The sequence below is a fragment of the Leucopleurus acutus genome (assembly GCF_964270905.1).
Source record: "Leucopleurus acutus genome assembly, chromosome: 11".
Lineage (NCBI taxonomy): Eukaryota > Metazoa > Chordata > Mammalia > Artiodactyla > Delphinidae > Leucopleurus > Leucopleurus acutus.
In genome coordinates this window covers 69,781,720-69,804,781 of record NC_139152.1, presented here as the reverse complement: position 1 = coordinate 69,804,781, position 23,062 = coordinate 69,781,720, and the positions used below count along the sequence as shown (strand labels likewise).

The 23,062-nt window shown below is 34.8% G+C and overlaps 1 protein-coding gene across 1 annotated transcript in view; it reads right to left on the bottom strand.

Annotated features, from left to right (window-relative positions):
* The window catches only part of LRRIQ1 (leucine rich repeats and IQ motif containing 1), a gene marked incomplete at both ends in the record, with an annotated part of 173,926 nt that overhangs the window by 77,152 nt on the left and 73,712 nt on the right, over nt 1-23,062 (bottom strand). Inside the window, 4 exon segments of the mRNA XM_082850455.1 lie at nt 5,615-5,734; nt 11,879-12,089; nt 14,785-15,234; nt 17,214-17,390. Of these exon segments, the coding sequence (XP_082706581.1) occupies nt 5,615-5,734; nt 11,879-12,089; nt 14,785-15,234; nt 17,214-17,390 (958 nt within the window).

Here is a 23,062-nt window from a genome sequence, read left to right as displayed (position 1 = left end):
TAGGAACATACATATCGATAATTACCTTAACGTAAATGGATTAAATGCTCCAACCAAAAGACACACACTTGTTGAATGGATACAAAAACAAGACCCATATATATGCTGTCTACAAGAGACCCACTTCAGACCTAGGGACACATATGACTGCAAGTGAGGGGATGGAAGAAGATATTCCATGCAAATGGAAATCAAAAGAAAGCTGGAGTAGCAATATTCATATCAGAGAAAATAGACTTTAAGATAAAGAATGTTACAAGAGACAAGGAAGGATACTACATAATGATCAAGGGACCAATCCAAGATGAAGATATAACAATTATAAGAATATATGCACCCAACAAAGGAGCACCTCAATACATAAGGCAACTGCTAACAGCTACAAAAGAGGAAATTGACAGTAACACAATAATAGTGGGGGACTTTAACACCTCACTTACACCAATGGACAGATCATCCAAAATGAAAATAAATAAGGAAACAGAAGCTTTAAATGAAACAATAGACCAGATAGCTTTAATTGATATTTATAGAACATTCCATCCAAAAACAGCAGATTACACTATCTTCTCAAGTGTGCACGGAACATTCTCCACGATAGATCATATCTTGGGTCACATATCAAGCCTCAGTAAATTTAAGAAAATCGAAATCATATCAAGCATCTTTTCCGACCACAACGCTATGAGATTAGAACTCAATTACAGGGAAAAAAACATAAAAAACAGAAACACAAGGAGGCTAAACAATACGTTACTAAATAATCAAGAGATCACTGAAGAAATCAAAGAGGAAATCAAAACATTCGTAGAGACAAGTGAAAATGAAAACACGACGATCCAAAACCTATGGGATGCAGCAAAAGCAGTCCTAAGAGGGAAGTTTAGAGCTATACAAGCCTACCTCAATAAACAAGAAAAACTTCAAATAAACAATCTAACCTTACACCTAATGGAATTAGTGAAAGAAGAAAAAAACAAAACCCAAAGTTAACAGAAGGAAAGAAATCATAAAGATCAGAGCAGAAATAAATGAAATAGAAACAAAGAAAACAATAGCAAATATCAATAAAACTAAAAGCTGGTTCTTTGAGAAGATAAACAATAATTGATAAACCATTAGCCAGACTCATGAAGAAAAAGAGTGAGAGGACTCAAATCAAAATTAGAAATGAAAAAGGAGAAGTTACAACAGACACCACAGAAATACAAAGCATCCTATGAGACTACTACAAGCAACTCTAAGCCAATAAAATGGACAACCTGGAAGAAATGGACAAATGCTTAGAAAGGTATAACCTTCCAAGACTGAACCAGGAAGAAATAGAAAATATGAACAGACCAATCACAAGTAATGAAATTGAAACTGTTATGAAAAATCTTCCAACAAACAAAAGTCCAGGACCAGATGGCTTCACAGGTACATTCTATCAAACATTTAGGGAAGAGCTAACACCCATCCTTCTCAAACTCTTCCAAAAAACTGCAGAGGAAGGAACACTCCCAAACTCATTCTATGAGGCCACCATCACCCTGATACCAAAACCAGACAAAGAAACTACAAAAAAAGAAAATTACATACCAATATCACTGATGAATATAGATGCAAAAATCCTCAACAAAATACTAGCAAACAGAATTCAACAACACATTAAAAGGATCATACACCATGTTCATGTGGGATTTATCCCAGAGGTGCAAGGATTCTTCAATACATACCAATCAATCAACGTGATACACCATATTAACAAATTGAAGAATAAAAACCATATGATCATCTCAATAGATGCAGAAAAAGCTTTTGACAAAATTCAACACCAACTTATGATAAACACTCTCCAGAAAGTGGGCATAGAGGGAACCTACCTCAACATAATAAAGGCCATACATGACAAACCAACAGCAAACATCATTCTCAATGGTGAAAAACTGAAGCATTTCCTCTAAGATCAGGAAAAAGACAAGGATGTCCACTCTCACCACTATTATTCAACATAGTTTTGGAAGTCCTAGCCATGGCAATCAGAGAAGATAAAGAAATAAAAGGAATAAAAACTGGAAAAGAAGAAGTAAAACTGTCACTCTTTGCAGACGACATGATACTATACATAGAGAATCCTAAAGATGCCACCAGAAAACTACTAGAGCTAAACAATGAATTTGGTTGCAGGATACAAAATTAATGCAAAGAAATCTCTTGCATTCCTATATAGTAACGATGAAATTTCTGAAGGAGAAATTAAGGAAACACTCCCATTTACCACTGCAACAAAAAGAATGAAATATCTAGGAATAAACCTACCTAGGAAGACAAAAGACCTGTATGCAGAAAACTATAAAACACTGATGAAAGAAATTAAAGATGATACCAACAGATGGAGAGATATACCATGTTCTTGGATTGGAAGAATCAATATTGTGAAATTAACTATACTACCCAAAGCAATCTACAGATTCAATGCAATGTCTATCAAATTACCAATGGCATTTTTTTACAGAAGTAGAACAAAAAAATCTTAAAATTTGTTTGGAGACACAAAAGACCCCGAATAGCCAAAGCAGTCTTCAGGGAAAAAAAATGGAGCAGGAGGAATCAGACTCCCTGACTTCAGACTATACTACAAAGCTACACTAATCAAGACAATATGGTACTGGCACATAAACAGAAACATAGATCATTGGAACAAGATAGAAAGCACAGAGATAAACCCATGCACCTATGGTCAACTAATCTATGACAAAGCAGGCAAGGATATACAATGGAGAAAAGACAGTCTCTTCAATAAGTGGTGCTGGGAGAACTGGACAGCTACATGTGAAAGAATGGAATTAGAACACTCCCTAACACCATACACAAAAATAAACTCAAAATGGATTAGAGACCTAAATGTAAATCCGGACACTATAAAATTCTTAGAGGAAAACTTAGGAAGAACACTCTTTGACATAAATCACAGCAAGATCTTTTTTGATCCACCTCCTAGATTAATGGAAATAAAAACAAAAATAAACAAATGGGACCTAATGAAACTTAAAAGCTTTTGCACAGCAAAGGAAACCATAAACAAGACGAAAAGACAGCCCTCAGAATGGGAGAAAATATTTTCAAATGAATCAACGGACAAAGGATTAATCTCCAAAATATATAAACAGCTCATGCAGCTGAATATTAAAGAAACAAACAACCCAATCCAAAAATGGGCAGAAGACCTAAGTAGACATTTCTCCAAAGAAGACATACAGATGGTCAAGAAGCACATGAAAAGATGCTCAACATCACTAATTATTAGAGAAATGCAAATCAAAACTACAATGAGGAATCACCTCACACCAGTTCGAATGGGGATCATCAAAAAATCTACAAAGAAGAAATGCTGGAGAGGGTATGAAGAAAAGGGAACCCTCTTGCACTGTTGGTGGGAATGTAAACTGATACAGCCGCTACGGAGAACAGTATGGAGGTTCCTTAAAAAACTAAAAATAGAATTACCATATGACCCAACAATCCCACTACTGGGCATATACCCAGAGAAAACCATAATTCAAAAAGACACATGCAGTCCTATATTCATTGCAGCACTATTTACAATAGCCAGGACATGGAAACAACCTAAATGCCCATCGACAGATGAATGGATAAAGAAGACGTGGTACATATATATGATGGAGTGTTACTCAGTCATTAAAAGGAATGAAATTGAGTCATTTGTAGAGATGTGGATGAATCTAGAGATTGTCCTACAGAATGAAGTAAGTCAGAAAGAGAAAAACAAGTATCGTATATTAACGCATATATGTGGAACCTAGAAAAATGGTACAGATGAACCAGTTTGCAGGGCAGAATTTGAGACAGAGATGCAGAGAACAAAAGTATGGACACCAAGGGGGGAAAGTGGTGGGAGAGGGGGGCGGAGTGGTGGTGTGATGAATTGGGCGGTTGGGATTGACATGTATACACTGATGTGTATAAAATTGATGACTAATAAGAACCTGCTGTATAAAAAAAAAATAAAATTAAAGTTTAAAAGAAAGCACAAACACTTGATCATGTCATAACAGTAGATATCCAAATGGCCATAAGCATACGAAAACGTATTCAACATTATTAGTTATGAAAGAAATGGAAATTAAAACAACTAGATACCACTACAAACCTACTGGATTGGGGGGGGAAAAAGACATGAAAATACAAAGTGTTGGTGAGGATAAATCTCCTCTGAAACTCTCATATCCTGCTGATAGGACTGTAAATTGATACAATCACTTTGGAATACCGTTAGGCGCTAGCTACTAAATATAGGTTAATGTTATGGCTGAGAAATTCAGTTCCCAAAAGAAATGTGAACATGCACATCAAAAAGCATGTACAAGAATGTTCATAGCTGGCCTTCCCTGGTGGCGCAGTGGTTAAGAATCCGCCTGCCAATGCAGGGGACACGGGTTCGATCCCTGGTCTGGGAAAATCCGACATGCCTCAGAGCAACTATGCCCTTGCACCACAATGACTGAGCCTGCACTCTAGAGCCTGTGAGCCACAACTACCTGAGCCCACTTGCTGCAACTACTGAAGCCCGCACACCTAGAGCCTGTGCTCTGCAACGAGAAGCCACCGCAGTGAGAAGCCCGCGCACCACAGCAAAGAGTAGCCCCCACTTGACGCAAGTAGAGAAAACCCGCGCACAGCAACGAAGACCCAACGCAGCCAAAAATAAATAAATAAATAAATTTATTAAAAAAAAAATGTTCATAGCGTCTTTAGTCATAATAGGCAACACTAGAAATAACTCAGTGACAAATAATCCACCAAAAGTAGAACAGACTTTTAAAAATTGGTATATTCAAATCATAGATTAAAAGTAGTATATTGAAAAGAATGGTATATATACAGCTACAGTCAACCACATAGGTATATCTCACAGACATAATATTATATGAAAAAAGAGTACATACTGGATGATTCCACTTATTTGGAAGTTCAGAAATAGGCAAAACTAATCTATGATGATGGAGGTATGAATACTATGAAGGCACGAGAAGTCTTCTGGGGATAGTCATATGTCCTCTACCTTAATCTTAGTGGTAGTTATGTGGGTTTAACTGTCTAGAGAAGATGAAACAGAATAAGCAAGACTAAGGACGTAAAAGGTACAGTAAGAAGGTGCTCAATGTGGTTAGAGCATGTGGAGGCCACAGGTGGGAAGTGGTAAATATGTCTGTAGAGTTTGCTGTCTTATTGTTGAATACTTGAATAACAATTTAAGGAGGCTGTCCTCATTTTGCTAGGCCACAAAGAGCTACTAAAATTTGTTGAACAGGGCATAAATAAGCTCAGAGTTATATTTAATGAAGAATAATTGATAAAACATTGTGTAAATCTGGTTGAAGAATACACACAAATTCTTGTAAATATTCCATGACCACATTTACACACTGTACAAGCTTGTATCATAAATGAAGATGTTAAAAAATTAGAAGCATACTTTTTCAAGTGCAACTTGAAAAAAAATCTATAACACAGTGTTAAAAGGACGAAAACCTTAGAAAAAGGTTTAGCTCCAAAATAGTATACTAAAATATTTTAAGACCAATATCTATATGTTGTAGTTGGCACTTACTTCATCAAATGTAAAATCTTCTAAATCTATTTCTTCGTATTCTTCTTCAGATTCTTCATTCTTAATAGCCTCTAGAGCTGTTGTCAGTTTCTTTCGCAAAAGAAAGCCCTTCCAAACTGCCTAAACAAAAATTTAAAGCATGTTATACAAGGTTATAGATCAAACTCCAAACCAGATTCTCTGTGTTATCCCATTAGGAAGATAAAACATCTTAGACCTTAGTTTAATGGCTCAATAATCTGTTTTTTGAACTTTATGTGACATTTAAAACTGGAAGATAAATTAAATGACTGCTTGTGTCTAAAGCTCTGAATCTCAGGAGATTTTCCTTGTGGTAAGCAGAAAAGAATCTTTAAAACTCCCTCAACTGCACATGTAGGTCAACCAATCAATTATCTGACAATTCCTCTGGGACCCATTCTAAATTAAGTAGAAAGAGATATAGAGGAAAACCAATTTTGCTAATTTTCAAATGATTATGTATAAAATAAACTAACAGTCATTTAGGAAAACTTCAACATATATAAATGGCCATATTAGAGACTTAGTATCCTGGTCCATAACAATTAACTAATTTCATCTTTAAATAAACAAAGCACATAATAATAGAACTAAAAACATTCAGATTCCTCAATAATCTTGGAGGAATCTTGGAGCTTTCCTAACTATAATTCCAAGAACACTGGAGTTTTTAAAAAATTAGTATCTGTATACACTGCTAGGGAGTAAGCTCCAGGATATATAGTAAGTGTAAAACACAGGTAGAAATGTGTATTGCATGCCTCCATTTATCTATGAAAATCCATATAAAATATATAATAAACAATATACATTATATAAACTTATATATTTAAATACATGTGGTTGCTAATATTTACAAAGTGAAAGCATAAAGCATAAAATTAATTTTAAAAATTATTACCTATAGAGATAGAAAACAGTAGAAGCCAGATGTCTCTGAATATACACCTTGCTTAGATTTGATTTTGGAACTGTGCACATGCTTAATAAAATTGTAAAACAAATAAATATGAAGTAAAAGAAACTTCCCCCAAAAATGTAAAAATATATTTTGTGCTATGGGCATAACCACACAGAAGGTATTTAAAGTGACTTTAAAATAGATTTATTTGACTACATTCCTAGTGAAATACAATCAAAAGATAAATTTAACTACAAAAGTTACCTTAAATATGTTTTAGTAACCATACTGCAAGCAATAATACTGGTATTGTTATTCTGAAAAATATATATATTGAGAAGAGAAATATACAAACATATAATGGTCAGAACATATATGACAATAGAAGTCACACACAATCTGTCAATCAGCCTAGGAAGCCAAACCACAACCTCTGCAACAATTAGCCAAGAATGGTTAAGACTTGGTCAATGACTGCTAGTTTCTCTATTTTTTGTCCCTACTTCTAACTCAGGACCAATTGGACCAACCAGAGATAGGCAAATATGCTTCCCAAACCAATCACATAAGATGCCCCACTTCTAATTGGGCATGTGTGTGTGTGTGTGTGTGTGTGTGTGTGTGTACGTGTGTGTGTGCACACATGCACATACATAGTGGAAACAATCAAGGGCTGCACAAATGAGAAAAAACAGACTATAGCAAGGGAGTCAGCCACCATCACTTGCCTTTGGCATAGACTCAAAGGCAGGGAAGGGAGTAGGATAAATGTATATACATTTATATACAGTGATGAACACATGATTGTCACATACTAGACACACATTAAATATTATTTTCCCAATTTCCTTGTCCCTTTGTTTTTAACAATTCTATTTACTTCTTAGTTTATCAAATAAGAAAATAGTGTGATATTAAACATCACATAAAGTTCAAAAACTATAACTAAATTTTAACCAGTTTTGTCTCTAAAAATGATTTTCAGTATAGAAATAGTATTCCATTATTTTGTAACTTGCTATGAATAAATAACTTCCCAAGAGAGTTCAAAACTCTTTCTGAGGAGAAAGGATGTCAATATGAATCAAGAACTTGAACAGTATTAAATGGTAGAAACAGAAGAGAGGACATCTTTGTGTGATGAGGAACATTATTAAAAGTATTTCCTGAGAAAGTGGCCTTCCTCTTTTTAACTTACCCATTATGGAGAGTACCATCAAAGAGTACCATAATAAAGCTCTTTGCCTGCTTTATTAGTCTCATGTAGCTGGGTTGTTATTATAGACCTGGGTATGTCATGTACTGTGGGTGAGTGGCATATGCAAGCTAGCTACCTTAGAGGAAAACAAACTATTTTCCTTTTCCCCCTTTTGTCTTGGTTTGTTTGGGCTGCAATAACAAAAATACCATAGACTTGGTGGCTTAAACAACAAACGTTTATTTCTCCCAGTTCTGGAGGAGGCTAAGGAGTCTAAGACCAAGTCATTGACAGATTTATTGTCTGGTGAGAGCAAGGTTCCTGGTTCATAGATGGCTGTCTTCTCACTGTGTACTCACATGGTGGAAGGAACTAGAGAGCTCTCAGGGGTCTCTTCTATAAGGGCACTAATCCCATTCATGGGGGCTCCACCATCATGACATATTCACCTTCAAAAGGCCCCACCTCCAAATATCATCACATTGGGGATTAAGTTTCAACTTATGAATGTTGTAGAGAACATAAGCATTCAGTCAATAGCACCCTTCATTTTGGAATTTTTTTTTTAAACTCCTCTCTTTTTTGATTCCTTTATCCAGTATTTATGCTCCCTTGGTTCCTTGCTACCTTTCAAAATGCTTTCTCTCTACATTGCAAATGGGCCTGTGACTTATTCCTGCTAGGGAGGTACCCTTCATATCCTTTCTTCCCCAACCCTGTCCTAACAAGGTTCTAAACGTTAGGGAAACATGCTTTCCTTCCCTTGATTCTTTTTTGCTAGGTCATCTTCTCTACCTCAGTTATCCCTCCTCCACCCCACCCCCCTTTTTCTTACACCAGTGTAATTATAAGATATCAAGATTAGGTGCAGACCTAGGGGAAAGAGAGTATAAAGGGAATTCTTTAATACAGACCTTCAACGACAAGAGCAAAAGGACTGACTCATCATGGCTCACAATGGATCCAGCCTAACTTATCAGGGATACGACTTCTGCAAATCTCTAAACTGTAATACACAGTATATATTTTTCTGGTGTGACATGTATAGATACCTTCCTCATGAATCTGTGTAGGATCAGGAATTAAAGTCCCAGCCACCTCTGTTCAGTTTATGGGAAATAAAGATAATATAAATGTGTAATAAGTAATGTTCAGATTCTTCTTCTAAGTTATTTATTCATGTCAAGGTTTCAATTTTTCTCCCAGCCATCCATCTATGATTAATTCCTCTTTCTCACACATTCAAATCAATTCCCTGGTCAGAGTCCTATCTATATTAGACATATCCAACATCTTTTTCTTCTCTAACTACCACCAACTCCCAATCCCAGAACATACTCATACCATACATTTGTTTCTTGCTAAAATTGTTCACACATCTCTGCCCATGTTTCTCCTATATTCTCTTAATATTCTAGTCCTTATGGTAGTCTAGCTGTACTATAACTTATTATTCCAGTAATGTGAAATCCTATGTTCTTTTATTCCTACTATCTTTTGTACCTGGAATTCCATTCTCTTACATATTTACATTGAGCCCTATTTCTCAAGCTGTATCTTATATCCTTAATATTAGTTAGGGTAAGCTAAGCGCTATAAAAATATATCCAGAAATGTACAATAATTCAAAACTAATTAATTTCACGATCACATAACAAGCATTGAGAGTGAAAACAAGACAACTGGCGTCAGTTTAACATAAAGTGATTCAGATATCCAGGCTTTGCAACTCTGCAATCCCAAGAGACAGCATCCAAGGATGCCCTAAAGGCTGTCTTCACTTCAGCCAACCAGAAAGGGAAAAGAATATGAAAGAATGTTTGTGGGAGGTTTTATGGGCCAGACATGAAGTGGTGCACATATTTTTCATTTACTCAGAAAAAAAGGGCCATACTAAAAAGTGCAAGGAAAGCTGGAATATCTAGGCTGGCAGTATGCTAGGAAGAGGAGAATGTGGGTTTTGGTGAGCACAGAGCAGTCTCCACCACATCCTTCATGAAATCTTCATTTTGCTCCTTCTAAAGCCTGGGCTCTTTCTACCATATCATGCTCTGCTCTCCCGGATGGTTAGACAGTCTAGAAGTCATATTTTTAAGATGAATAGTTTAAGAAACTAGATTGTACTCAGGAGAAGAGAAAATGAAGTTGAGTTGACTTCAATGATTTTAAGTATAATACCATGATGTATCTCAGAAGAGACTTGTTCTAAGTTGCAAAGAAAGGCTGAATTATGCTTACATTTGTTACAGAGACAAACTTAACAAAAGGACATTCAACAGATATATGTCACTGAGCTAGACTATTTCATAAAGTAATGAACTTCTCTTTATTGAACAGAATGAAGCAAAAGTTTAATATCTATTTACCATCAATGCTGAAAAATGTATTGCTCATCCACTCATGACAGGAGGAAGTTTGGACTGCATGACATTTTCATTCCTCATGCAGCAGAATAGTATTTTGAGACAGTAACTGAGGTTCCTTTCTTTTCCTCAGAGTTTCCTTGAATCCATTGACCTCCCTCCACTCCCAACCCATTCAGGCATCAGTAACAGCTTTGTCTATGCATTGCCCTTAGGAATACAGTCCAGACAAATTAAGTCAACTGAAATACTAAATATATTCATTAGAACCGTAGCAAAGATAATTCTCTTAAAAAACTATGGCTTTAGTAACAAAACCCAGAAACTTAATTTTAAGGCTATTTTTCCAGTTGCTTATGCTAATACCTTATAGGCATCCCTGACTCCTCTCTGTCTTTCAAAGACCACATCCCCATGTACTAATATCATCAGGTCTACCTTCAAAGTATATACGTATACCCTCAAGATAAATCAACATATATTTGGGAATGTGATTTTCTTACCACTTCTTCTACAATACTCTGGTCCATGCTACCAAAATCTACACTTTGGATTACTGCAATAGCCTCCCAATTTTGCTGCTCCTACTATTGCCTTCCTATATTATAATCACAACATAAAGGAAACTTGGTCATGTGAGTCCTTTGCTCAGAGTCCTGTAATATCTCCCCATGTCATTCAGAGTAAAAGCCAAAGTCTTTACAATGATTTAGGATTTATAAGTCCTACTCTTCTCCCCTTCACCCCTCTTCAGTCACACTGTTTCTTACTGCTCTATAAACACTGTGGGTATGCTCCTAAATCAGTGCCTTTGAATCTGATATTCCTCTGCCTGGAATATTCCTCCCCGAGATACCCAATGGCTTATCTCCTGCTGCAATGTCACCTTTCCTGGTCTTCCACATCCATCCTGTCTAAAATGATTAATTTTCCTTAGATACTCCTATCCCGCTTTTCCTGATGTATTTTTCCCCTTAGTACTTATCACAATCTAACATACTTACCTTATTTATCTGCACATCCCAACATGTAAGCTAGTAAAATTTTTGTGCCAAGTAATAGTTACTAAATGAATGAATAAAGGGAAACACTATATTTTTTTTTAGTTACTATCATTCAATTCAGGTGTAGTACCATGAATTTCCAGACTTTATTTTATGTATTTATTTAACCCACCAGGACATAAACTCCATGAGGGAAGAGATCTTGCATGCTTTGTTCCTAGTTAAATTTCTTGAACCTAAAATAGTGCTTGACAAACAGTACGTTCTAAAAACTATTTGATCAGTGAATAAATAAAAGGATAAATGTGATCAGATTGAACTTCATTTTGAAATCTGATCTTGGTGAGGTTCTGAATTTTCAAGTTAAATGGATATTTGAAGGACTTTAACAATTATTTTAGTAGATTTTTAAACATGCTTCTAGAAATAGCTATAGATTAGGCCAAGAGAGACCTGCTTTGACTAATCAAATGTTAGCATATGTGGCAAATGCCACATCTGAGCAGAAGTTTTGATATGATTGTGTGGTTCAGCTTGACCCTCAGTCATAAGAACAGTATTTACAAATTATAGACTACTCCTTAAGCCTAGATACTCAGCAGAAGCAAAGCCAATCTGCGGCTAACCAGCAGCCTACATGTCACATGAATAAGAAATAAATCCATGTATTTGTAAATGGCTAAGATTCAGGGATTGCCTGTTATACAGAATAACCCAGTGAAAGATAACTAATACATCTCTCATAATTAATTATTTCACCCAAAGATTAAAAGTAACCTGAATAAGAATAGCAGCCTTCTCCCTCTGTTCTTGGATGTTCACAGTATTTTTTATTTCTTCTTTCTTTAAAATAATTTGGTTTTCAATGCAGGAATTTGACTGGGATGTCAGGGGTCCTATTGCAGCAGGATGTAGCTTTATAGAGAAATGAATCTGTCTGCGCACAGTGTAACCACGCCAGCATGCCTGAATTACCATAGCTGCCATACTATTAAGAGGAGAAAAAAAAATATTTTTAGTACCCATAAATATACAGTTGTAGTTAAGAGGTCCTCATAAGATATATTTATTTGTAAAGACTATATAAAGTATTATTTAAAAATAAGACCTGTTCTTTTATTTAACTATAGTCATAGAAGTAAAAATAATACGGAAACCTTAAAATCTGAAGGAGAGAAATGGGCCAGTAACTTAGAGAGGGGATATGAGTACTAGGGATTTTTGTTTCTTTTAAGGAGGAAGATATTATCGAGATTTTGTATGATAGCAAGGATCCTGAACCAGTAGAAAGGGGGGGAAATGATGATGCAAAAGGGGGAAAAATATAGGAGTCAGTTGGCAAGAGAGGATGGGATCCTGTTCACAGCAGAGAGACTAAGTTTTGAGAGGAAGAAGAGCCCCCGTTCTCTCTAAGAGAAAGGACCCATCAGGTCTGCTAGCTTCACTTTCCTATCTGCCCATGGACAAATACTTAAGTCATTCTCTTATAAGCCCAGTAGTAAATGCTAACATTTTTTCCAGCCTACATCTATTTACCAATTTCTGGCACTGAATCAATCAACACTGTGTTTTTCCCACATCCCCATAAGCTGCCCAGCAACATTACCAAAATTTGAATAATAATGTACATTGATTGTAAGTGGGTTCTCAGCTTGCTTAATCATTTAATTCTTCATCATTGGATGGAAAGGAAAAGAATTTTCCTTTCCCACATAGATTATTGCAGAAATATTATCAAGGTACAAGGTATAGTCAAAGTGCTAACTACTGGCTTAATTGTTCTTCAAATCTTTGGGTTTAGTTTTAAAAGGCATATCAAGGAGAAGTGATTCATGTATATTCACCTTTTCCAGGCTCCCTTGAAAAAGTTTTCAATAATTTTATAATTGCCAAGCCCAAAGAAATTTTTTCATTCCTCATACTAGTGAGTTTAAGGCAAAATGGAATTAAGTGATAAACTGCCAGACATCACCTTATATATATTTTTTCTCATAGGAATATATTTGTGGGAAATTAGAAAGGAATGATGTAACCATTTTCTATTGTTATTAATACTGTCATCATCATCATCACCATTTTACCTAAAGCTTGTGGAAGCCTTCAATCTATTTTGCTATGAATTGAAGTTAGTGGATAAATTGTTTTCTGGCTTAAGATAATCTACTCGTATTCCTTATAGGAAAAAAAATCATGCTTCAACAAATCATTTCCTCCTCCTAGGGTAAATAGAACTTAATAAACTTTGCTATGGAATTAATTCACATTTGGTCATTCAACCATTAATTCATTCCTTCATCTTTTGAACAAAACTGAGTTAAAGAATTTGAAAAAGAATAGATATATGTATAACTGAATCACTTTGCTGTACACCTGAAACTAACAGAACATTTTAAATCAACTATGCTCCAATATAAAATAATTTTTTTAAAAAAAAATAAAAAAAGAGTTAAGGAATTTAAGACACTATAATATGTATCTGGGTGATAAAGAAAAAGACCTGAAAACATATTTGCAATGCATAGCTGGTAAAGAATGAAAGGTCTGTAAGAAAACACATTTAACCTGAGACAACATCTTATATTTCTCTACAGATACATACAAGTTTCACTGACTGTAACTGTGAATTTCTTGTAAAGCTGACCAGTCATTTAGTGCTTGAATTCCTCAGCTCACTAACAGCAAAATTTCCCGCGGAAGAAAATAAAAAGGTAGATGAGGGATATTTTCCTCAGTGACACTAACAACAGGATGCTTTCCACCACACAAAAAGCCAGGAGAGCAGGTAAAGAAGCTGACTTTAGGGCTTCCTAAATATAAGGTGCTCTCCATATTGGGAAAAACAGCTCGTATTACTACTATCATCATCATCATCTTTTATCTAGTAAAAATAATGATGATAAAAATACCCTTAGCATAGGAACACATGTAAATTATGCTTAGGAAACGCCTAGACAACTGACAGTGAATCTTCCTGAAACACTGAATGGCAAGGTTCAGCAAGTGGGTATACATTTTCTTTTCCTTTTATTCTTTAGGTCTTTGGTTTGTCTATATTTTCAGTTCCTCATCCTTCCTTATTATTATCATTTGGCTATTTTATTTATCATGAATTAAAAAGTTCTAAATGTTTATCTGAAATTTCAGTAGGAAATGTCTGGAGTATTTAGAGCTAATGAGATTCAAATAGGCAATGTCTAGGGTACCCTGGCTAATACTATCCCAAAATATACCAATGTACCCTGGCATGCTGAATATTTTAAGCTCAAGGAATTTGAGAAAAGGCATGTGCAGGAAGGATTTTCTGACTTTCCCTGGAAGCATGTCATAAGACCCTCATGTGAGAGGTCTTTATAGTATTTTAAGAATAATGGGATTATTTTATTTCTTCTTAAAAATTCATTTTAATTATTTAGAGATTAGAAGGCAGAAAAAATAATTTCACAGTTACTCATTTTAAATTAAATAATACTAGTTAATTAAATCAGAACCTGCCAAATTTCAACCAAATTGATCTGCACTGTAATTAATAATTTGTGCATATCATAAAAACATAAGGGAATTAACATGAAATATAATAGTGATTGAAATCCCTTACCAAATTATTACTTGGTAACAATGACTAAGATTATCCATAAAAAGTAATAAAATACAACTGTAAAAGAAAAATGATCTATAAATCTTACATTTTTTCATGATGTTCAGTATTCTGGCAGTTCTTCAATAGAGACCTTGTCATTACTGCTTCCATGAATGGTATTCTTTTGGTGAGGAAACTGCTTGCCTTGCTGTCTTCTCTTTTCTGGCCTACTATTTTTTCCTGATTTCTTCCTTTAGTATCTTCACATAAGGAGGGGTTGGTTAGTGAGGAATGACTAGAGCCAGAGTCCATCCATTTCTCAGAAATACCTGGTGAGTCCAGTTTATGTTCATTTGCATAAGAGTAAAGGACTCTATTTTGCAGTATGCTGTCACTGTTTGTAGGAGGCAAATGATTTTTCTGGGCTTCTGATTCCTCTCTCTTGGTGATACTTACAACCCCATGTTCATGTGCATATCGACAATCATTACTAAGTGTCATCAATTTCTTGAAATAATGGCAGAGATTTTCTGCAGCATCCAACGTGAATATATTCCTAAGCAAATAAATAATGAGGATGTTTAATAAGAAGAATTATATCAGCAAATATTAACACTTATACAGGTTTTGAAAATATCCCTGTGTGGCCTGACATATTAAATTTTACTACAAAATTCATTAAAAACTTATTTCTGATTGTTTATATAAAAATTTATCTTATTTCTCACAAAATGTGAAAATATTTGTTTACTTAATTTCAATCCATTAATCCAGACAAAATGTCTGGAAGTTTTAGAATCATTTTTATCCTAGGTACCTTTGGTACAAATGAATGAGAAAAATCCATGCTTTTACTGCCATAAGCATGAGAAATGATAGCGGACTAAATTTGGAGAAGTTACTTATGAAACAAGTTAAAAGTACTTTGTACATTGACTTTTGCCATGCAAAATATTTGTATTGGACTTTTAAACAAATAAGTTATATCATGGGAAAGTTTTTATTCCCATTTTTCTCTGGAAAAAAAATCCATTGCAAAGAGAATTCAAATACTTTAAGACGTAAATGCTTGTGATTCTCTTGAACAGTTGTTGGATTTAGCTATACCAAACAAAATGAAAGTTATAATTATTTCCTAAAATATAGAGATAGACACCTCGTATGTTTACAAATGTAGACATTAGCCTAGGCTCTTCCAATATATTTTGATATTTTGTATTTCATTCATTTTGTTGGTGAATAATGCAGAAAAGGTTCAGTTCAACATTGGATGTCAACTGTTTATGGTTAAGTGTTGAATTCACCACCATTTATGATCAAACATAAAAAATACAGTCTATTTCCAATTCTCAAGTAAAACTTTCATTGTAATAACAATAAATTCTCCCAAAGAATTGTAAATCTAAATTTCAACATAAGGGGTGTCAAGAGTCACCTTTACATAAAAATTGTAGATTACTATACATACACAAGTAGATATCAGTTTAGATTTACAAAAAGATAAATGTAAATAACCTTAGTTTTTGCTAAAAGTAAACATTATCTATAAGAATTGGAATTATTTTTAAAGCTGTGAGATTTACTTATAATATGAATAGGCTATATTTAAAAGAAAATAGGCTATATTTAAATAGAAAGAAATAGGCTATATTTAAAGAGAAAAACCAACTCTTACATAGTATGAGCATGTACGAAAGTACAAATAGCAAAAATTTAATATGTAATTTAGTAATTAAATTTAGACATTTGGAAGCACATAACTGTTCCACTTATAATGCAGAATTATCATAAGTAAAATAATTTTCCTTTTTCATTTGTGTCTTTTTGGAGCAGTATAAATTAGGAAATACAGTTTTAAAAAGATCAATTGTAATTAATTCATAGTAATGCATTCAGAATTCAGGGTGGGGAATGGGAAGTTCTCTTTCTTTGATATATTTTTAGGACTTTGCTCTCAGCCTCTGTCCTCTGAATGTGTGCACATGTTGACTGCTTTTCTCCACTGTGCTCCCATAATACCTTAATACACAAATATATGTGAAATATGATTCCTTATATAATAAATATACATAATAAATATCATATGTTTTATAAAACTTGCCTTGCTCCATTGTAACTATTTATTTAGCTAATTTTCTCTTAATGTAATCATGAATTCTTTGAGGGTAAAGTGTAATATTTAGCTTATTATATGTCTTGCCCATCAATAATTGTTGAAAAATGTATGACTGACTAATTGAATGAACAGCTGAATGAATATTTGCATCTTTTCTTGAAGCTATCCTCATGCTTTCATTTATTTTCATCTAACTTTAGCTTTTATATTATATTCTAAATTACGTGCAAAATACATATTAATACATTTCAAATAATAAAAAGTGATGCCCAGAAGTTCTTTTCTAAAGAGACAATATCATTAAAACATGCTGTACTAGTACAAAAGAGTAGCATTGTATTGATCAAAATAATTTTTAATCACATGTATAAATTGCATTATATCTTTTAATTATGACCAGGGGCAAATAACTCTCTTACCTTTCTCCAGTATATTTTTTGGCTAGTAAGTTAAATTCTCTAATCTGGGACTGACAAAGTACCAGGAAACGCTCTAATTCTAGTTCATAGTGCTCTTCAGTGTGACTTTCTGAATAAGAGGTTAGCATTTCACCATTGAGGATTTTTACAGCAGGTAATATTTTAAGTAGAGAATCCCTATTGAAAACAGGAAAAAAATTAATAATTTTGAAAAGGAGAGTTTATATCTAAAATAACCATATGCCTATTACTTAAATAATATAAATACAGAGTATATCTCTGAAACTTACTGATTTTGTAGAGAAAATTATACTGTTAAATTTTTTAGAAAAAATTATTGTATCATGTCATGTACAAAGTTTTAGAGATCTTGACACACATTTAACCATTTTCTTCTTTTTTTTCTTTAGAATTTTATTTTATTTATTTTTTTATACAGCAGGTTATTAGTCACCCATTTTATACATATGAGTGTATATATGTCAATCCCAGTCTCCCAATTCATCACACCACCACCACCACCCTCATCACTTTCCCCCCTTGGTGTCCACACGTTTGATCTCTGCATCTGTGTCTCAATTTCTGCCCTGCAAACTGGTTCATCTCTACCATTTTTCTAGGTTCCACATATATGCGTTAATATACGATATTTGTTTTCCTCTTCCTGACTTACTTCACGCTATATGACAGTCTTTAGATCCATCCCGTCTCTACAAATGACCCAATTTCATTCCTTTTTATGGCTGAGTATATTCCATTGTATATATGTACCACATCTTCTTTATCCATCCATTTGTCGATGGGCATTTGGGTTGCTTCCATGTCCTGGCTATTGTAAATAGTGCTGCAATGAACATAGGACTGCATGTGTCTTTCTGAATTACGGTTTTCTCTGGGTATATGCCCAGTAGTGGGATTGCTGGGTCATATGGTAATTCTATTTTAAGTTTTTTAAGGAACCTCCATACTATTCTCCATAGTGGCTGTATCAATTTACATTCCCACCAACAGTGCAAGAGGGTTCCCTTTTCTCCACACCCTCTACAGCATTTGTTGTTTGTAGATTTTCTGATGATCCCCATTCAAACTGGTGTGAGGTGATTCCTCATTGTAGTTTTGATTTGCATTTCTCTAATAGTTAGTGATGTTGAGCAGCTTTTCATGTGCTTCTTGGCCATCTGTATGTCTTCCTTGGAGAAATGTCTATTTAGGTCTTCAGCCCATTTTTGGATTGGGTTGTTTGCTTTTTCAATATTGAGCTGCATGACCTGTTTATATATTTTGGAGATTCATCCTTTGTCCATTGGTTCATTTGTAAATATTTTCTCCCATTCTGAGGGCTGTCTTTTTGTCTTGTTTATAGTTTCCTTTGCTGTGCAGAAACTTAAGTTTCATTAGGTCCCATTTGTTTATTTTTGTTTTTATTTCCATTAATCTAGGAGGTGGATCAAAAACGATCTTGCTGTGATTTATGTCATAGAGTGTTCTTCCTAAGTTTTCCTCTAAGAATTTTATAGTGTCTGGACTTACATTTAGGTCTCTAAACTATTTTGAGTTTATTTTTGTGTATCGTGTTAGGGAGTGTTCTAATTCCATTCTTTCACATGTAGCTGTCCAGTTCTCCCAGCACCACTTATTGAAGAGACTGTCTTTTCTCCATTGTATATCCTTGCCTCCTTTGTCATAGATTAGTTGACCATAGGTGCATGGGTTTATCTCTGGGCTTTCTATCTTGTTCCATTGATCGATATTTCTGTTTTTGTGTCAGTACCATATTGTCTTGATTACCATAGCTTTGTAGTATAGCCTAAAGTCTGGAAGCCTGATTCCTCCAGTTCCGTTTTTTCCCTCAAGACCACTTTGGCTATTCGGTGTCTTTTGTGTCCCTATACAAATTTTAAGATTTTTTGTTCTAGTTCTGTAAAAAATGCCATTGGTAATTTGATAGGGATTGCAAATAGGGATTGAATCTGTAGATTGCTTGGGTAGTATAGTCATTTTCACAATATTGATTCTTCCAATACAAGAACATGGTATATCTCTCCATCAGTTTGTATCATCTTTAATTTCATTCATCAGTGTCTTATAGTTTTCTGCATACAGGTCTTTTGTCTCCCTAGCTAGGTTTATTCCTAGGTATTTTATTCTTTTTGTTGCAATGGTAAATGGGAGTGTTTCCTTAATTTCTCTTTGAAATTTTTCATCATTAGTCCATAGGAATGCAAGAGATTTCTGTGCATTAATTTTGTATCCTGCTACTTTACCAAATTCATTGATTAGCTCTAGTAGTTTTCTGGTGGCATTGTTAGGATTCTCTATATATAGTATCATGTCATCTGCAAACAGTGAGTTTTACTTCTTCTTTTCCAATTTGTATTCCTTTTATTTTTTTCTCTTCTTTGATTGCCGTGGCTAGGACTTCCAAAACTATGTTGAATAATGGTGGTGAGAGTGGACATCCTTGTCTTATTCCCAATCTTAGAGGAAATGCTTTCAGTTTTTTACCATTGAGAATGATGTTTGCTGTGGGTGTGTCATATATGGCCTTTATTACGTTGAGGTAGGTTCCCTCTATGCCCACTTTCTGGAGAGTTTTTATCATAAATGGGTGTTGAATTTTGTCAAGCTTTTTTTCCAGCTATTGAGATGATCACATGGTTTTCTTCTTCAATTTGTTAATATGGTGTATCCCTTTGATTGGTTTTCGTATACTGAAGAATCCTTGCATCCCTGGGATAAATCCCACTTGATCATGGTGTATGATCCTTTTTTTTTTTTTTTAACATCTTTATTGGAGTATAATTGCTTTACAATGGCGTGTTAGTTTCTGCTTAATAACAAAGTGAATTAGTTATACATAAACATATGTTCCCATATCTCTTCCTTCTTGCATCTCCCTCCCTGCCACCCTCCCTATCCCACCCCTAGGTGGTCACAAAGCACCGAGCTGATCTCCCTGTGCTATGCAGCTGCTTCCCACTAGCTATTTTACGTTTGGTAGTGTATATATGTCCATGCCACTCTCTCGCTTTGTCACAGCTTACCCTTCCCCCTCCCCATATCCTCAAGTCCATTCTCTAGGAGGTCTGTGTCTTTATTCCTGTCTTACCCCTAGGTTCTTCATAACATTTTTTTTCTTAAATTCCCTATATATGTGTTAGCAGACGGTATTTGTCTTTCTCTTTCTGACTTACTTCACTCTGTATGACAGACTCTAGGTCCATCCACCTCATTACAAATAGCTCAATTTCATTTCCTTTTATGGCTGAGTAATATTCCATTGTATATATGTGCCACATCTTCTTTATCCATTCATCCGATGATGGACACTTAGGTTGTTTCCATCTCTGGGCGACTGTAAATAGAGCTGCAGTGAACATTGTGGTACATGACTCTGTTTGAATTATGGTTTTCTCAGGGTATATGCCCAGTAGTGGGATTGCTGGGTCTTATGGTAGTTCTATTTGTAGTTTTTTAAGGAACCTCCATACTGTTCTCCATAATGTGTTGTTGGATTCTCTGCTAATAATCTGTTGAGGATTTCTGAGTGTATATTCATCAGTGATACTGGTCTGTAATTTTCTTTTTTTGTAATATCTTTTTCTGGTTTTGATATCAGGGTGATGATGGCCTCATAGAATGAGTTTGTTGGTGTTTTTCCTCTGCAATTTTTTGGAAGAGTTTGAGAAGAATGGGTGTTAGCTCCTCTCTAAATGTTTGGTAGAAATCACCTGTGAAGCCATCTGGTCCTGGACTTTTGTGGGAAGATTTTTCATCACAGTTTCAATTTCATTACTTGTGATTGGTCTGTTCATATTTCCTGTTTCTTCTGCTGCAGTCTTGGAAGGTTACACCTTTCTAAGAATTTGTCCATTTCTTCCAGGTTGTCCATTTTATTGGCATAGAGTTACTTGTAGTAGTCTCTCAGGATGCTTTGTATTTCTGCGGTGTCTGTTGTAACTTCTCCTGTTTCATTTCTAATTCTAATGATTTGAGTCGTCTCCTGCTTTTTCTTGATGAGTCTGGCTAATGGTTTATCAATTTTGTTTATCTTCTCAAAGAACCAGCTTTTAGTTTCATTGATCTTTGCTATTATTTTCTTTGTTTCTATTTCATTTATTTCTGCTCTGATCTTTATGATTTCTTTCCTTCTACTAACTTTGGGTTTTGTTTGTTCTTTTAGCTGTAAGGTTAGATTGTTTATTTGAGATGTTTGCTGTTTCTTGAGGTAGGATTTTATTGCTATAAACTTCCCTCTTAGGACTGCTTATGCTGCATCCCATAGGTTTTGGATCATCGTGTTTTCATTGTCATTTTTTCTAGGTATTTTTTGATTTCTGCTTTGATTTCTTCAGTGATCTCTTGGTTATTTAGTAACGTATTGTTTAGCCTCCATGTGTTTGTGTTTTTTACATTTTTTTCCCCTGTAATTGATTTCTAATCTCATAGTGTTGTGATCAGAAAAGATGCTTGATATGATTTCGATTTTCTTAAATTTACTGAGGCTTGATTTGTGACCCAAGATGTGATCAATCCTGGAGAATGTTCTGTGCGCACTTGAGTAGAAAGTGTAATCTGCTGATTTTGGATGGAATGTCCTATAAATATCAATTAAATCTATCTGGTCTATTGTACCATTTAAAGCTTGTGTTTCCTTATTAATTTTCTGTTTGGATGATCTGCCCATTGGTGTGAGGTGTTAAAGTCCCCCACTATTATTGTGTTAGTGTCGATTTCCTCTTTTATAGCTGTTAGCAGTTGTCTTATGTATTGAGGTGCTCCTATGTTGGGTGCATATATATTTATAATTGTTATAGCTTCTTCTTGGATTGATCCTTTGATCGTTATGCAGTGTCCTTCCTTGTCTCTTGTAACATTCTTTATTTTAACATCTATTTTATCTGATATGAGTATTGTTACTCCAGCTTTCTTTTGATTTCCATTTGCATGGAATATCTTTTTCCATCCCCTCATTTTCAGTTTCTATGTGTCCCTAGGTCTGAATTGGGTCTCTTGTAGACAGCATATATATGGGTCTTGGTTTTGTATTCATTCAGCGAGCCTGTGTCTTTTGGTTGGAGCATTTAATCCATTCACATTTAAGGTAATTATCGATATGTATGTTCCTATGACCATTTTCTTAATTGTTATGGGGTTATTTTTTTGTGGGTCCTTTTCTTCTCTTGTGTTTCCCACTTAGAGGAGTTCCTTTAGCATTTGTTGTAGACCAAGTTTGGTGGCGCTGAATTCTCTTAGCTTTTGCTTGTCTGTAAAGCTTTTTGATTTCTCCATTGAATCTGAATGAGATCATTGCCAGGTAGAGTTATCTTGGTTGTAGTTTCTTCCCTTTCACCACTTTAAATATGTCATGCCACTCCCTTCTGCCTTGTAGAGTTTCTGCTGAGAAATCAGCTGTTAACCTTATGGGAGTTCCCTTGTATGTTATTTGTCATTTTTCCTTTGCTGCTTTCAATAAGTTTTCTTTGTCTTTAATTTTTCTCAGTTTGATTACTATGTGTCTCAGCATGTTTCTCCTTGGGTTTATCCTGCCCAGGACTCGCTGTGATTCCTGGAGTTGGGTGGCTTTTCCTTTCCCATGTTAGGGAAGTTTTCGACTATAATCTCTTCTAATATTTTCTCAGGTCCTTTCTCTCTCTCCTCCTTCTGGGACCCATATAATGCGAATGTTGTTGCGTTTAATGTTGTCCCAGAGGTCTCTTAGGCTGTCTTCATTTCTTTTCATTCTTTTCTCTTTATTCTGTTCCGCAGAAGTGTATTCCACCATTCTGTCTTCCAGGTCACTTATCCGTTCTTCTGCCTCAGTTATTCTGCTATTGATTCCTTCTAGT